Source organism: Arvicola amphibius, chromosome 3 (genome assembly GCF_903992535.2).
Source record: "Arvicola amphibius chromosome 3, mArvAmp1.2, whole genome shotgun sequence".
NCBI classification, from domain to species: Eukaryota; Metazoa; Chordata; class Mammalia; order Rodentia; family Cricetidae; genus Arvicola; species Arvicola amphibius.
In genome coordinates this window covers 101,096,085-101,111,547 of record NC_052049.1, presented here as the reverse complement: position 1 = coordinate 101,111,547, position 15,463 = coordinate 101,096,085, and the positions used below count along the sequence as shown (strand labels likewise).

General features: G+C 45.0%; 1 protein-coding gene across 3 annotated transcripts in view; it reads right to left on the bottom strand.

Annotated features, from left to right (window-relative positions):
• Nucleotides 1–15,463, bottom strand: part of Ets1 (ETS proto-oncogene 1, transcription factor) — a 123,180-nt gene that overhangs the window by 28,298 nt on the left and 79,419 nt on the right. For all 3 annotated transcript variants that reach the window (XM_038321670.1, XM_038321671.1, XM_038321672.1), the window contains 2 exons: nucleotides 3,107–3,226; nucleotides 1,430–1,630 (listed from right to left, as the gene is read on the bottom strand). In XM_038321670.1, the coding sequence (XP_038177598.1) occupies nucleotides 1,430–1,630; nucleotides 3,107–3,226 (321 nt within the window). The remainder of the gene's footprint in view (nucleotides 1–1,429; nucleotides 1,631–3,106; nucleotides 3,227–15,463) is intronic.

The following is a 15,463-nucleotide window of genomic DNA, read 5'->3' as shown; positions in this document are numbered from 1 at the left end:
AGAGACAGAAATTTCCTACAAGCCCACAGTATCACAGCAAGACCACAGGATGGGAAGTGAAACCTAAAAAGATTTAGAAGTGAGTAGACTTTAAAGTGCTGGTCACTAATTGGGGACGATTCCAAGAGAAAAAATCTATTTTGCAACACTTTGGAATCAAGGATATGAATATCTCAGGATCAGTGGTGGACTGAGCCCACCCAAAGCTGAGGAAGCTGGTACATCTCCCTCAAGAGCTCATTCACGTTCCGAGAAGCACTGTGTTAACAGACTATGTTTGGTTTCATGGTCTGGTGCAACCTGCTGTTGTGTTCCAAAGCCAGCAGTTAAACCAGCTCTGTGAGGAGCCTGCCACAGCTTTCTTTTCCTCTTATGAGCAGGTCACTCGTGTCAGTGCCTCGGGGTCAGCACCAGTGCATACTAAGGCTGCTGTCCACGGGAGGAGCCACCAAGTCCTTGACTGTGTTCATCGGCTGATCATTTTCAACAAGAAGCTGAGGAAAAGGAGTGCCCATCACACTTCTGTGTCCAGAGGACTAGGACTGGGTCTCTCCTCCGCCCCGAGAGAAGGCCATACTCTTAAACAAAGGGAGGTATTATATGGAAAGCGCTGGATGCCCTGCCCCCAGTGGCTGTGCCTCCAGCTCGGGCCTGGTGACCACAGGGAAAGGGTGGGCCTGGTTACAGAGGGTAGCAGGCTTCTAGGCTTACAGTCAGCTCCCGGGCACTGCTGACTGCTGGTAACTATAATTTATTTTAAGAAGAAATTCAGAAAAATAAGCGCAGAAACACCCAAGTTTGCGCCTGCTGCTGTTTCTATACTCAGCCAGAGCTACGGGACATGAGTCACTCGGTCCAAAAAGGTTAGAAGAGGCCGGTAGAGGAGGCTGTGTCATTACAAGGTTGCAACACCATGTCCTAATATAACCCCAGCTTTGGCTCCAAATGTAAAAGGTATTCTATACTACCATAATCCCAAGTCAGTGAGTGGCAGAGAAATCTGTCTTGCTAAGAAGACTGGAGATGCTGTGCTCTCCTTTACCAGAGAGTATATATCATAGATCAAGGGAGGATATATTAAAGTTACTGATGAAGAAAAACATAATTTTTAAGTACAGTTTTTAGCTGTGGGAACTATTTGTTCAAAAATAACTTGGATCGTATTTTTGCATACAAGATGCAAAGAAGTTCAATCTTGCTAAAAATTAAAATATTAACTCCTAATGCACACACACACAAAAAAACCCAGCCAGTATTGATCTTTTGTACTATGCTAGACTCTGTACCAAAGACAACCCCACCGATCATCTATATGCCAGAGCTGAGCACTCACAGACAACAGCATAGGCATCCTGCTATTGGGCAATTTCCCCCCCTACTCTTGGAGAAACGTCACACAACCTCCTCCTTCCTGTGTTCACACATTTACCTTTCTGCAGGATCTCTAGATGCTCCCACAGGATGTCCCCAACAAAGTCTGGAGCCAGCTCGAGGAAGCATTCTTTACCCAGGGCACACAATGCCGCTCCGTTCATACAGAACTTCTGGAAGTCCACGCCTTTCAGGCTGAACTCATTCACAGCCCACATCACCCAATCCCGAACATGGGTTTCTGTCCACTGCCGGGGGTCTGAGAAGAGAGACCAAATGAGGATGTGGTAGGTCAGGCTGGGGAGCAGGCAGTGAAGGGACCGACCAAGGCTGAGGATACTAGTTACCCTCAGACCTAGAGACCAGCATCCTGTGATAACGAACCTTGCAGTTCCTTTCCTATGCTTCTTCCCACACTCAAGCCCACCTCCCCTATTTTGCCAGGTAGGAGGCGCTGTGGTCAGTCAACAACAGCTCCCTGCTTTCATTCAAACCAAGATTCCCATCGATCTCCTCTCTCACCCTTATTTCCATTAAAAAATTTAAAAGCCCCAGATAAGGGAACGTGCCTTCTTGAAAAGCCGTAGTAGCAATGTAAAAGGTTCCCCACAAATGGCACTCTCGACTCTTCAATACACTTGAGGCTTTCATACTGGATTATTTTCATCTTAGCCACTTATTATTTTACAATAATCACCAGAATCAGGAATAGCACGTCACTCAAGTGTCATTATTAGTGACTACACTAGACATACGCCCTGCAATGTCTGCACCTGCCACAGGCCCTACTTTGAACAGCAGTAATGACAAATAATCTGCATACATGACTTAAGGGTTGACAGAGCTGTATCCGCCAATATCACTAAAGGGGCTCAAATGACAAGGGGCTGCTGTGGCCACGTGACTGATGCTTGAATCCAAAAGCTAACTTCATGAGATGCTAAAATACCCAAGGCTCAGAGGTTATTTTTGCTCTGCCTTCTGGTCCTCATAGAATGTTTGGGATTGTTTTCCACCCAGGTTTAGGATAAAATTGGATACAGAAGAAAAAATATATATATACTCCAAAAATCTAAATCAAAGCCCCAGTCTGGCCAGGCTGGAAATGTCTTGTCCAGCAGAGGAAGAGGCATGATTCATACAGACAGCCTTCCTTCAACTTTCTTAACTACAACAACAACAACAAAAGCCTTCCTGCTCTCGACTGTCCAATAAATGTTCCTAGGTGAAGCTGATAATTCTTAGCTCACTTCTTTCTTACAGCTCCAGACCCTTTCTGTTCTCCATAAACCCATAGGGCAAGCACACGTGCCAAAGTACATGGAAGCCAACAGAGCATAAACTTCAGCCCCCAGGATTTATCCACAGTAGGCCAGACTGATCCTACAACACATGCTTCCAAACCTGTCTGCAACTTGGACTTGTTTGAGGAGATTACAAACTAGAGGTATTGAGCACTGATTAAGATTGCAGTGGTCTAGGCTGGGGCCTAGCTGGAAGTTCTCAGAGGTCCAGAGAGTCAGATGTATAGACAGGTCGAGAAACACTATCCAAGATGGTGATGACAAGCTGGGAAAGGGTGGCTCCTCAGCCCCTGTATCTCCCAGATGACTGCAATAGCCCATTACTGCTGATTCCAGTGCTGCTACTTGAAGCCAGACTAGCTGGAGGAGAGCAAGAGCCTTCCCCAACACTCTGGCCTGAGTGACCCCTTTTCCTACTGTAAAAAGAATACCTTTTGGGATTCCCAGTCGCTGCTGCTCTTTTGTGAAGCCACTGAAAGTAGCTTTCAGCGCTTGGGACATCATTTCTTTGCTGCTCGGAGTTAACAGTGGGACATCTGCACATTCCATATCTGTAAGGAAAAACAAAACAGCATATGAAACACAAAAACCGCACAGGTAATTAACCACTCACAAAGAATGAGAGGGTGTGAATGAGCCAGAGAATGCAAGCTGAGAAAGAACTGTGTTGATGTCCTCATCACAGCAGGTAAAATTGAAGGGGTTTTCCACAATATGCTCAGCCCCTTTGAAAAAAAACCCTGTGTCTTGCTTACAATGCTCTCTACCCTGGTGAACAAAATATGATTATTCTTTCTTCTGATCTCTACTATCCATAGCACCCATTTATCCTTCTTATTCAATGAAACCATTTTTGCTACTACATATTTTCAGTTACCTATAAAAAGAAGAAACAATATTAGTCATTCAAACAAGAATTACTTTGTGCTTGAAATATGCAAGGGATAGGAATAACACCGAACAAAAAACAGCAGGAACCATAGAAACAGCACTGCCCAAGACAGATTCTTACAGTGGATTCAGTTAAGAAAACCCTATAGGCACAAATGTTTAAATACAGTGTCAACAGGGGCTCCAAAGGAGAAGATGCACACTAGCCTAGAACCGGAACTGCAGCAACTCCAGAGGATCAGGAGAAACTTGCCACGGGCAGAGAGATGGTTGATGTGAGAGCTGAGGGACTCTCAGGAACTAAGGAAGAAAAATACACTCTAGCCTAGCTGTTCTCAGAGTGTGGTACCCCAAGCAAACATACCAGCCTTGCCTGGAAATGATGGGATACAAATTTTCAGTTCCCCTGAAGGCCTACTGGATCAGAGCCCAGTGCTGGGCACTAAACCTAAGCAGCTCAGTCTTAGGCACAGCATAAAGGAAGGTCATGAGATAAGAAGTATCAGAAAGATGAAAGTAGAGGTTCTTCATCTCCTTGGTTAGGTTTACACCAAGGTATTTTTATTAGGCTACTGTGAACGGGATTATTTCCCTGATTTCCTCCTCTGTGCTTCTGTCGCTGGTGTATAGAAAGACTACTGATTTTATTATTTTTGTATGTTCATTTTGTATCCTGAAACTTTGCTGAAAGCAAGCTAACTGGCTAGCCATATTCTTTTATGTACAGTACCCATGTCGCCTACAAACAGGGGCACTTTGACTTCTTTTCCTATGTGCATCCTTTTTGTTTCCATTTTTATGCTCTAGTAAGACTTTGAGCACTATACTAAACAGGAGTAGAGACAGGACAGTAGAGACGCACCTCGGTTGAGTGACATAGAGAAACCAAGCTAAGACTGAGATAGCTTTCTGCCATCCATCTAGTCTTCATCATCCTAAAACGTGCTATGGAGACTGCTGGAGAAAAGGCAGCCATAGCCTTGCAAAACTGGGAACTCTACAAACTACACGATCAAGATGTGCGTGCTTGTGCACCAGTGGCACTATTGCTATGGGGTAACCAACTGTTCTCTGGCTTTGAGGCCTTCTCCACAAGACTGAATTCATGCCTGATACAGTAAGCCCTATCAAAAACTCACAGATGGGAGGTCTTAGGCTATACAGGGTGAGAAGTGAATACTGTTGTTTAGCTAAACTGGCATAGCATAAACTGCCTTCTAAATATTTATGCTTATACTCATCAACAAATGCTACTCCCATCCTTAATCAGAGAAGCCTCTTCTGGAGTAAATGGCAGTGAATGAAGAGACTCACAGCTAAACGAGGTGCTGAGAATAAGTGACAGATGAATGCTCAGCCCTAAACAAGACATGTATCCCATCCCCTCTAAGGTATAGGGAGCAAAAGTAGAAGAGGAGAGAGAATAATGTAAGATCTATATGACACAGAGAAGGGTTACAAAATATCATCTTCTGAGGAAGGCACAGTCATTGTAATCTCAAACACACAGCAGCTGTGGATGTCTGCACTGGGTCTTCACAAGAGTAAGTTCTTCCACAGCCCAGCATGGAGGAGAGAGAGGCCTAGGAAGCCCTACCCTTCTCTGTGAACTATTTGCTAATTGATAAATTTGGGCAGATAAGGAGTCACTGTTTTAGTTGTGTACCCAGTGGTGACCCCACCAATGGGTGGCGACCAGGCTCCAATGAACAGTTCCAAACCAAAGGTCACACAGATGGCCCTGGTTAAACTAACTGAGTCACAAAACAAAAGTAAAAGTCCTACCTAGGAAAGCGGCTGTGGGGAGGATTTACAGGAATGGTAAGTGGAGGTAAGAGGGGAGCAATCAAAATACACACGTCCACAATTTTCAAAGAACAAACTTCATTTTTAAAATTACAGAAAAAGAGAAATAAAACTTGTAACAGTAGAAGAAAAAAAGATGAGCGATTACTGAGTCAGAGTGATCAGGTGGGCAGCTGTTTGACATGAAGTTGAAGAGGTAAGTGGAGACCATGTTAAAGAACAGGCCACTTCGTCCTATGGAAAAGCCAAAGCTGCTGAAGTTTAACCAGAGGAACTTGCTGCACTGTTAGTTTGTAAAGAGTAGTTTCTGTGCACATGAGTGGATGCAAGGGGACTTGAGAAAAAGTGGGAGTAGGGGCTCTGCTGAGAGATGACAGCAGCTCTGTCTAGGAAAGCCGCGATGCTGATAAGACAGGCAGGCAAGCCTGAAGTAGATCCAGGAAGTCCCAATTATGATCTCCGTAGGAGGAAAAGCACAGTGAGTATCAAATCCTGCAGACCGGCCAGTGTCACCCATTTGCCAGACCCACACAGTTTTACCCTCCCGCACCTATAGGCCCTGTGCCCCATATGAGTACAGGCAGAGGCAACACCAAGCATTTCTAAATGCATCCTGAGGCTATTTCTCCCCAAAGCTAAACCCTCCGAGCTTTTCTGTGACTTTATGCCGTGACTACCTGCACTGCCAGGAGCTTCAGAAGCCTGAGCTGTCAGTGTACGCACATGCAGAAACTGGAGTAAGACAACTGAGTTCCAGAAGAGGATACTACAGAAGTTCCTTCGCTGGCTTGTTGGAGAAGTTCCTTGGAAGGAAGGAAGGAAGGAAGGAAGGAAGGAAGGAAGGAAGGAAGGAAGGAAGGAAGGAAGGAAGGAAGAAAAGAAGGAAGGAAGAAAAGAAGGAAGGGAGGAAGGCCGGTTCTGAATGTATGACCTCCAAGAAAAGGAGATCAATATATTGCCTCTGAATGTCAACATGAACAGAGGCAACACAGCATGACTGAGGACAGCTTTCAGCCATGCTACCAGAGAGCAACCCAGTGTCCCGGCCCTCCTAAGAAGGAAATGGTAGACATAGCTACTCTCCCAGGCCCTGCCAATGACAAGGAATCTCATGTCCCAGGGAGTATTTGAATTGCCAGAGCGTGCCTCCAGGAAAATTGACAAAATGATGGAAAATCCCAGATTTTGGAATAAAAAAATAAAAGACTCAGGGAAGAGATAGTCGTGGATTACACAACATCCAGCCCTTCAAACAATGAAATAATCATCACATGAGTCACTAAGAAGCACATCAATGTTCCCCGTTCGTCCTTATTTCACCAATCTCAGAACGGCTAAGTGACATTGAGGGCCTCCCCTTTGGGGCACAGGTCAATTGTACTCCAGAGAAAGAGGCTCTTTAGTTAAGCAGGGAGCATGACTTCAGAGCAGGGAAAACTCCAACAACCTCGGATGCTAATACAAAGCTAAACACACTTCAATCAACAAATACTTGGTGAATTCAGTATTTCTCAATTTAATCAACTTTGTTCCCTTCATGTCCGGCTGATATAAATTCAGGAACTTGAACTGTGTAAGTTTTTCTCTCTGTCTCTCTATCCACCATTAGACTAAAAAGTCATGAAAAGGGCTTTACCGATAGTGGAAATTGGCAGAGGCCACACGTGGGACATGCAGGCCAAGGCTAATAGAGTGTCTGTAGGGCTACCATAAACTGAACCTAGAATGAATCTGGCAGTCTGGCCCCACATTATCTTCAAAACATGAAAGCCGGGGCAAGACGATGCCTTCATGAGAAGACAGCCAAGAGCAAGGACAATGGCAGAGAGCCTTGAGGAGGATTCCCTCAGGCTGCATCCTCTTCTACAGCAGTGCTCTGGTAGTATGCAAGGACCAGGAGTGTTAAGTAGATGCTTTTTGATGCAGTTTCTGCATCCTGTTGGGTAGCAAGCATGTCCATTCTCTCACTTGTTTTCTCTAATGGAAGTATCTGGAACTACTTTGGCTTGTCCGCCTCACTGCTCCCTCTAACCAGATGGTTCACATGCAACCATCTGGCTCTGCCCCTCTTGTAGTGAGATCCAACCTCTGGGACTCCTGGAAGATCTCTCAAGTCAGCTAGAGAAAACTATTTCCACATCTAGGACACTTGCATTGGGATGTAAGCTCCATCAGACACTGTCATTGTTCTTGGAACCAAAGGCTGTAAAGATCAGAACTTTTCTGCATTTGTAAAACTCAAGATTTGGACTTTAAAAAACGAACAAACAAAACCAAAAGAAAGGCCCTTTCTCTACACAGCAGTTAATAGCTGGCTGGGTTGTCTTTTCAGTGGTGTGAACTTATAAATAGCCAGGCAGACCTTTAACTTAGCACTTGGGAGGCAGAGGCAGGCAGATCTCTGAGAGTTCAAGGCCAGCCTGGTCTATAAAGTGAGTTCTAAGACGGCCAAGGGTGTTACACAGAGAAACCCTGTCTTGAAGGAGAAAAAAAATGAGATCAATAATCATGCTCAAAAGTGGATAAATTAAGCTTGTTACTTGAAAGACCAGTGCAAAAGTTCCCTCAATATTATCTGTGATTGTGTAAACTCTGGTAATTACTCATATCAAAGATGATGATTAGGAGGAGGAGGAGGAGGCAGATGGAGAACCTGACATGGCTTAGGAAAGAAGACATTACTGTTCCTACATTTACTTCATTACTATAATACTTTGCATTATACAGATACTCTCTAATCTTAGGAATGGCATCTGGACATTAATCACCACCTCCATGAACATTAACTAATTGTATTTCTTAGAAAAATACTGAGATTGCATTTGTGGTAATAATTATAGTATCTTAAAATCAAATAACACGGTTCTCAAAATGCAGAGACCCTGACTTGAACAAAGAGTGTGCCAGTCCCCTGGAGACTCTCAACACAATGCATGGAAGCTAGAGTCATATATTAAACCTCTGGCCTACTGGTTATCCCTCAGGATTCTACCTCTGAAATAACATAGGACTCACCCTACATTTCTGAGAAGACAACGGTAAAAACCCATGTCAAGGTACACAGTGTGAAGTAGGAGCAAGCAGGACAGCTCTCCTGGAATCTCCAGGCACACGGAGCCAGCAGCAGCACTAGGAACGCAGGGAAACACCAGCCTGCATTTCAATGTGGCCCCACCCCTGACAACCCCATACCATTTCAAGAGAAACGGAAAATAAGAGTCTCTAGTCTGTCTGTGACTCAGTCCAAGTTAAGGGCTGTTCAGTTTCCAAGACCCTTCAAAGGTGTCTCATGTGTCTTCTTCTACCATTCTCTGGAGTTCTCTAAAACATAACCACTCCTACCAACAAGGTTGCAAAGAACTTACTTGAGGTAGCTTTTACTCAGCAAGAGGTTCAAGGCTTAAGGGCCTTATTAAACTACAAGTTCTTTCTCCTGCTGTTCTCAACAACTGATGTAGAATTGACCACAACATCTGGAATCCACCAGTAAGATAGTGAGCGACAGAGCCAAAGACAAGAATCCCAGATGAGCATCCAGCATTGTGTGAATGCTACACCTGGAGAAGCTCTAGACTTCAGGGATCCCAGGCCTGAGTTGGGTACTGCCATGAACTGAGAAGCCAGAGACAGAGGTGGGAAAGCTACCCTGTGGCTTTTCAAGACTTTGTTCATGCACCTTTCCACCATATCCTTACAGGGTGACAGTCCTGGGCGGGAGGTGCTGGCAAGTGCTTCGGGTTCCCCTTCTACAAATGTGGAAAGGAAGACACCAGAAGGGCTTAACGTACAGTCACAGAACAAGATGGACTAACTATGGCCAGAAGACAGACTTCTACTCTTGAAATTCCAAGGTCTTCCTGCTCAATTCCACTACCAAGGGGAACAGGCTGCATAAATATAATCGAGAGATGTAAAAATTTTGAAGCAGAAAGAGACAAGATTTATTTTTGTTTGAAAATTAGATAAATTTGAGATATTTTAACAATTAAAACTATTCCAAAACTCTTCATTTCATACAGATAACCCCAAAAGAAATTATGGAACCCTGTTTGCAGCATCTACTGCTCTTCTCCTTTCCTGGGACTAAGGGAAGCTCTCCTTCCTTCCATCCACATGAAGAAGATGGGCTAAACAGCAATCTGGCTAGTTTCTGTCTGTCTTGATAGGTTGCTGTACATATGACATAGGACTAAGTACTTACACAAAGACTTGCTGAAATTTTCTCATAATAAGAAGAAACTGAGAAGAAGCCTTCTGGCTTACATGGAGAGGGAAGAAGCAAACAAACAAACGAATTAAAGAATGTCCAAATGCAAAGATGGAGTTCTAAAGACAAGGGAAAAAAGAGAGTAAGAGACATGCGTATGGCTGACTTGCCATCCTGATCAAAATGTGCAGTCTCTGCTGTCACTTTCTCCATTAGGCAACTCACACTAGGTAAGCCACTTACTAATTCATCTCTAAAAAGATCTGTTAAGAGGCAGTCCCTGTATCACTGGGTTTTCAATTTTGATCTGATAATTTTCAGACATAATAGTGCATTGAACCCTTATTTCATATCTCTGTCTCAGCCACACGCACACATGCAAATACACAATAAAGATAATCCAAGCAACAAGTCATTTCACCTTCTAATGTTCCATTGTCTTGAGGATTTGAGGTAAATAAGTATTATAGAATGAAAGCTTAAGAGACAGAGGAAGCCAAAGAAAATGGGTCTTGAAATTATCTTGCATGGTACTTACACCAACCAGGTCTACAGTTCATCTACTGGCCCACTTGAACCACAGAACTTCTGTTAAGTCAACGTCATCATGATTGAGAAATTGGCATAGGGGAAGCAGAAAGAAATGACTTCAGATCAGGATAGAAAGGCATCCTGAGACTTCCATGTCCAGCATGGGAAAGACTGAAGTTATTCTTTGTCTTCCTAATGGGTCATGGCCTTGTGAGCTTTCAACTGTAAGAGCACACCAAAAATGTTGATGTTCTAACAAACACCACAAGGGCAGTTTCAAAGAGACAAGTTTCCTAGAACAAACCCCAATGTAGGAGAATAACACAAATAGAAAAATGGTTGTGGCCAGAGGAGCTGAAAACTCCAGCTGCTGTAAGCTGCTATTGGCTTCTAAATGGACACACCCACTAAAGGGGCCAACCATCCCAGAAGAATGGGAATCTCAAAAACAGTGAGTACTGCCCTATCTCTTTCACAGACAGTAGAGGAGAAGCAGAGCCAAAGGGAGCAAGGCCTTCACTTTTGCTTTTGGGTCCACTAGCAGGCAGTAGAAACTGGGCAGATATGACTTCAATCCCAGGGGCATGTGGGAGGCAAGAATTCTTCTGGAGTCCCTGGCTGGGGTTTCATTAATGAAGTGATGTGATGTAACGAAGGAATAACCGGGCATCAACCTGGGGGTCCCCACCGGGTCCACCCATTCCAGTCACGCAGTGTATCACTGTTCCAAACAATGGAACAGCATGAGAAATGGAATAGATTCCCATCAGGTAGAAAAACAAACAATTGGGTATGAGTCCTTCTCCTCTACCCCACCCTCCAACAGGCATCAGTCAGAAAAAACTAATCCAAAGAAGGCAGCAAGAAGCGCCACAGAAAATCCCCAATTCACCCTCCAGTGACCTGGCCGTCCAAAAATGTGAGCCAGTCTCAGATTACAGCATCTCTCTGTGCCAATGCACACAGCCACCAGAGAATACACACTGGGGACACCGTGCCAACTCAAAGGTAGATGCCTCTTTTCAGAGAAATTCTGGCCTAAGACAAAAGAGAGGGTCTCCTAAAGGACAGCGGGTTCTCCAAGCTGCTCTGAGCCTGAGAAAGCAGTGTGCAGAGTCCACCAGTCACAGTGAACATCTGTAGGAAGTGACCTCAGACTTCCCCTCCTTCCCCTCACCCATCCCCTGCCCTATCCCCCAAAAGGAGTTTTAACACATTATTACCACTGAGGTCCTGAGGATCTGGTGAGTCACCAGGCTCACACATGGTTCCAATGAGCCCTTGACCATTACATGGTAGGGAAGCAGGAAAAACAAATGAAAGCAGTTGTAATTCGGCAGCGCCAGAGTTCAGACCTGCCAGACAAAAGGGATTGCAGGCATGTTCCCAAATGCGTTCAGGCACCTGACATGCAAAAGCTATTTTTAATCACTGGATTTATTTCTTTCCAAGCCCCTCCACCATCCTCCACCTCAGCACATGTATAGGAAGGCACAGCAGGACCCAAATCAATTCCAGGTGTTCAGGGAAACCCAGAAAGGCTCTTCCGTTCCAGGAGAGGAGCCAGAAAGTAGAACTGGCCCCTGAGTCCTGCAGATCGGTGCTCTGACTCTGTCCCTAGGACGGCTCAAGTCTCCCACCCAAAACACCCAAGGAGGAAACACGTGGATGAAGATGCCCTGCTACAAGGCCTTTGAAATATAAATCTTCTCTAGCAGCCTCAGCAAGTGAAGGCCCAGGAAATGGTCTCAAGACAGAGATCCGATTCTTCATTTTGTTCTCTTTTTCTCAGTTCCGTACACCTGGGAGGCTGACAGATCCCTGAAACCTGCTGTCCTTCCAGGCACTGCAAAGAAAATCTCGTGCACTGCTTCTTGTCAAAAGTTGTGCCTGTTTAATTAAGACACCACACTCTGATGAGCGTCTGTTATGTCCCACTAGATGCTGGCATTTTCACATGCATGTCCCACAACCGTCATGGCTGAGCACACCCCGGAGGCAAAGCAAGCTCAGGAAAACCAATTCTACTGAATCTCTCTCTCTCTCTCCACCCTGATGAAGGAACAGAGCAATGTCTTATTCATTCTGCACCTTGTAACCCAACCTGCAAGGGGGAAATCCTTTTTGGTGGCTGTTATCTAAAATATGTTTACCATGACAACACTTCACACCTACACAAATCCTGTGGATCTTTAGCTTTAAAAGTTTCCCATGAGTGCCACGTTAAAATCAAAAGGACACAAAGAAAATGTATAGTTCTGGACTCAAAATTCTTTCCTATATATGAAGATTTTCTGAAAGAACGAGCAGTCTCTGCTTACACCAAACAGACCTTACTAATCATATGTGGGCCTTTAACTCAATGATTCTCCCATAGTTTAAAGCAATGTTTAGTGGGAAAGGGGTGTGGTTCAATGGCAGAAGGCATACAGCTAGCCCTGGATTCCAGTCCTACCACCCTATGGCAGAGCTCTTCTGCACAAGCACCACTAGACAGAATGTGGACGCCCTTAGAGGGTCACTTTCAGCCATTTACAAGGTGGTCACATACTTCAGTGCATTTCTACCCTAGGTGGCTCTTTTCAGCTCTCGCCACACAATATGCCTGTGTATGTTCATAGAGTCCCAAGACAGTGTGATCCCTTGGTCCTGATAAACAAAGTGCCAGGCCGTAGTCTCCATGGAAGTCCTAGGTAGATGTGCCCGCATCTGCACACAGCCAGGCTGCACACTGATGACTCTTTCTCTGTCTTATGCCTTCTGGCGTGGCAGTGTGAGGACTGGAACCCAGGCATTGCACAAGCTGGGCAAGTTCTCTACCAGCCAGCCCCAGCCCCAGCCCTTATACTTCTGATATTACTAGTCTGACCTCTAACTAAAATACTCATGACAGGGTCAGAAGGTTCTCAGTAATGGCACGACATCGAACAACCCCTCTCCGAATGATGGAAACTATCTGACGTTCTCCATCTTGTTATTATCCTGGCAGGGGGTACTACTTCTGGTGTGTTGCTTATGGACTACTAATGAGTCTCGATGGCCCTGGCATCTCCCATCCCAAGGCGGTTATTAGGACAATCGACTTATTTTAATCTCTCTGGCTTCCCACCTATCAGACAGGGTTTCTCTGTAGCTTTGGAGCCTGTCCTGGAACTAGCTCTTGTAGACCAGGCTGGTCTCGAACTCACAGAGATCCGCCTGCCTCTGCCTCCCGAGTGCTGGGATTAAAGGCGTGCGCCACCACCGCCCGGCTCCATCACTGCTTTTTAAGCAGAACTTTACACTGCAGAAAGTGTTTCCCCAAATGTTTTAGTATTATTTCCTCCACTCCCCAGCTGAGGAAACTGAGGCTCACGAAGGCTACTTCAGTTATTTCACCACCATGGCCAACAGGAAAGTGGCGCAAGCAGAAATTCAAGTCCAGATCTTTAGACACAAAGGTAGGTATTTCCTCTCTGTGTCTATTTGTAAAAATACAAGCAAGGGAGACAGAAAAGACAGGCTTGCCACAGGATGTAGCATGCTTCTTTTTAATTTGTGTAGAGTTCTTTCTGGAGAAGGCTAGACCTCAATCCCGGAGAGAGCAGGATAGCAGGCAGCAGCTGTAACACGGTGTCACTATGTCCCTATACCACTGTATAAACCCTCCCTGAACTGACCTGTTCCCAGTCCTGGCTCAGAACCTCAATGGTACTTCACTGGAAGGTAAAATACGGAGAAAAAGGGTGGCCCGGGCACCCCCACCCCCAGGAAAGTAAATCCAGAAGAGTAGAAATGAAGCATTTTCTCCATGGGCAAAGGGAAAATCTGGGCAAACAAATGGAGCTAAGCCCGTTTATTTAGGCTGGAAGAGGTAAAGTTTTCCTGCACTTTTGAACTGTTCTCTCAAGGCCTGCCTCTCCCTCCCACGCAGGAAACAAACACAGAGCCAGGCCTCTTTCACTGAGTGCTCAGGGGCTCAAAGCTAACGGGGGAAGATGTTCTGAGAGAGAGAAGCTGGGGGGCTGCCTGGGCAGAGACAGCGGGAGAGGAGGCAGCGGAGACAGCAAGGAGGACCAAGCCAGAAGAGAGGCAGAAGGCCAAGTGGGAAGGGGCTCCAGAGATGCCTCAATTTACTCCAGCTGATGATGTTCAGAAAGGGACATTTTCCGTGAAGCTTGAAAGGAAATTCTTTCCCCATTTTCTTATTTATTTAGAGATTATATAAATACGTTTTAAACCCCCCTCCCTTCTAAAAAGAACAATTTTCCAGGGGAGGGAAAAAGCCTTGTTTGAGATGAAAGCCAGTCTTCAAAATCCCTCAGAGGAAGCCGGCATGTCTTGGTGCTACAGAAAGAAAAACAAAGTAGACATTCTTCCTGTGTTCTGAGGCTTTTTTATGCAGATGTGTTTTTCTTTTAATAAATAAATCTGGATGGAGAAGAAAAAATGCACATCCACAAACATTCACACAGTGCAACTGTCTGTAGTCAAACCAGAAAAACCGTGACAAAAAAAAAAATGAGTGTACAAGTGTATTTTCCCAGTGGAGGAGACAGAGATGCTTAACGTGGCGCCAAGAGCCCACACATCTGGGAACGCGGTGTCTCAGCCTGACAAGAGAGTGGCAGTCAAAGGAAAGGCTGAACCTGGGCAAAAAAATCACCATTCTGCTCTATCTAACGGTCTTCTGGCCTAAGACACTAAGTGGTGTCCTACTTGGTGAGCCTTTCAGTTTCATTAATAAGCTATGATGGTTATGAAAAAAGTAATCATATCCATTTTGTTAAAAAAAAAAAAAAAAAAAACGCCTGCTTAGGAGTTGTGTCCTTCAGACCTAGTTCTAATGGTTGAAGCCTTATAGTACAGTAGCGGTTTTTCAGCTTTTATCCTTCCCCATTGCTAACCCTTCTGTCCAGGTTTTAAAACTCCCTACAAGCATTCACAGTGGCCTCTCGCTTCACCCAAAAACAATGTTGCAAGCCTGCACCCCTGTCTCCCTCAAGAGCACCATAAACCTCCACAGAGAATACCCGACTTTTTATGGTAAACTGAGACCAATGAGATGATTGTGGAAAATCAAGAACACTGGCAACTATCCTGCAACAGCCAAACTCTACCGCCAGCTCCATATGAACTCACAGGGCGTCGATCCCACACCTAGGGCCTGGCATTTATTGGCTTCAAGGCAGGACTTCACACTTATCTACAGCAAACTGCCCTGTTTTGATCTATACTTCTCCATGTAAAAAATCTTTATAGCAAGAATCTGCACACACCCTATTAGCTATCTATCTTAGCCTTTGCACCATCTGTGACTTACTAAGAATGCTTTCTGCATCTTGCTCTATTCTAAGCCCCTGATGATATAAAA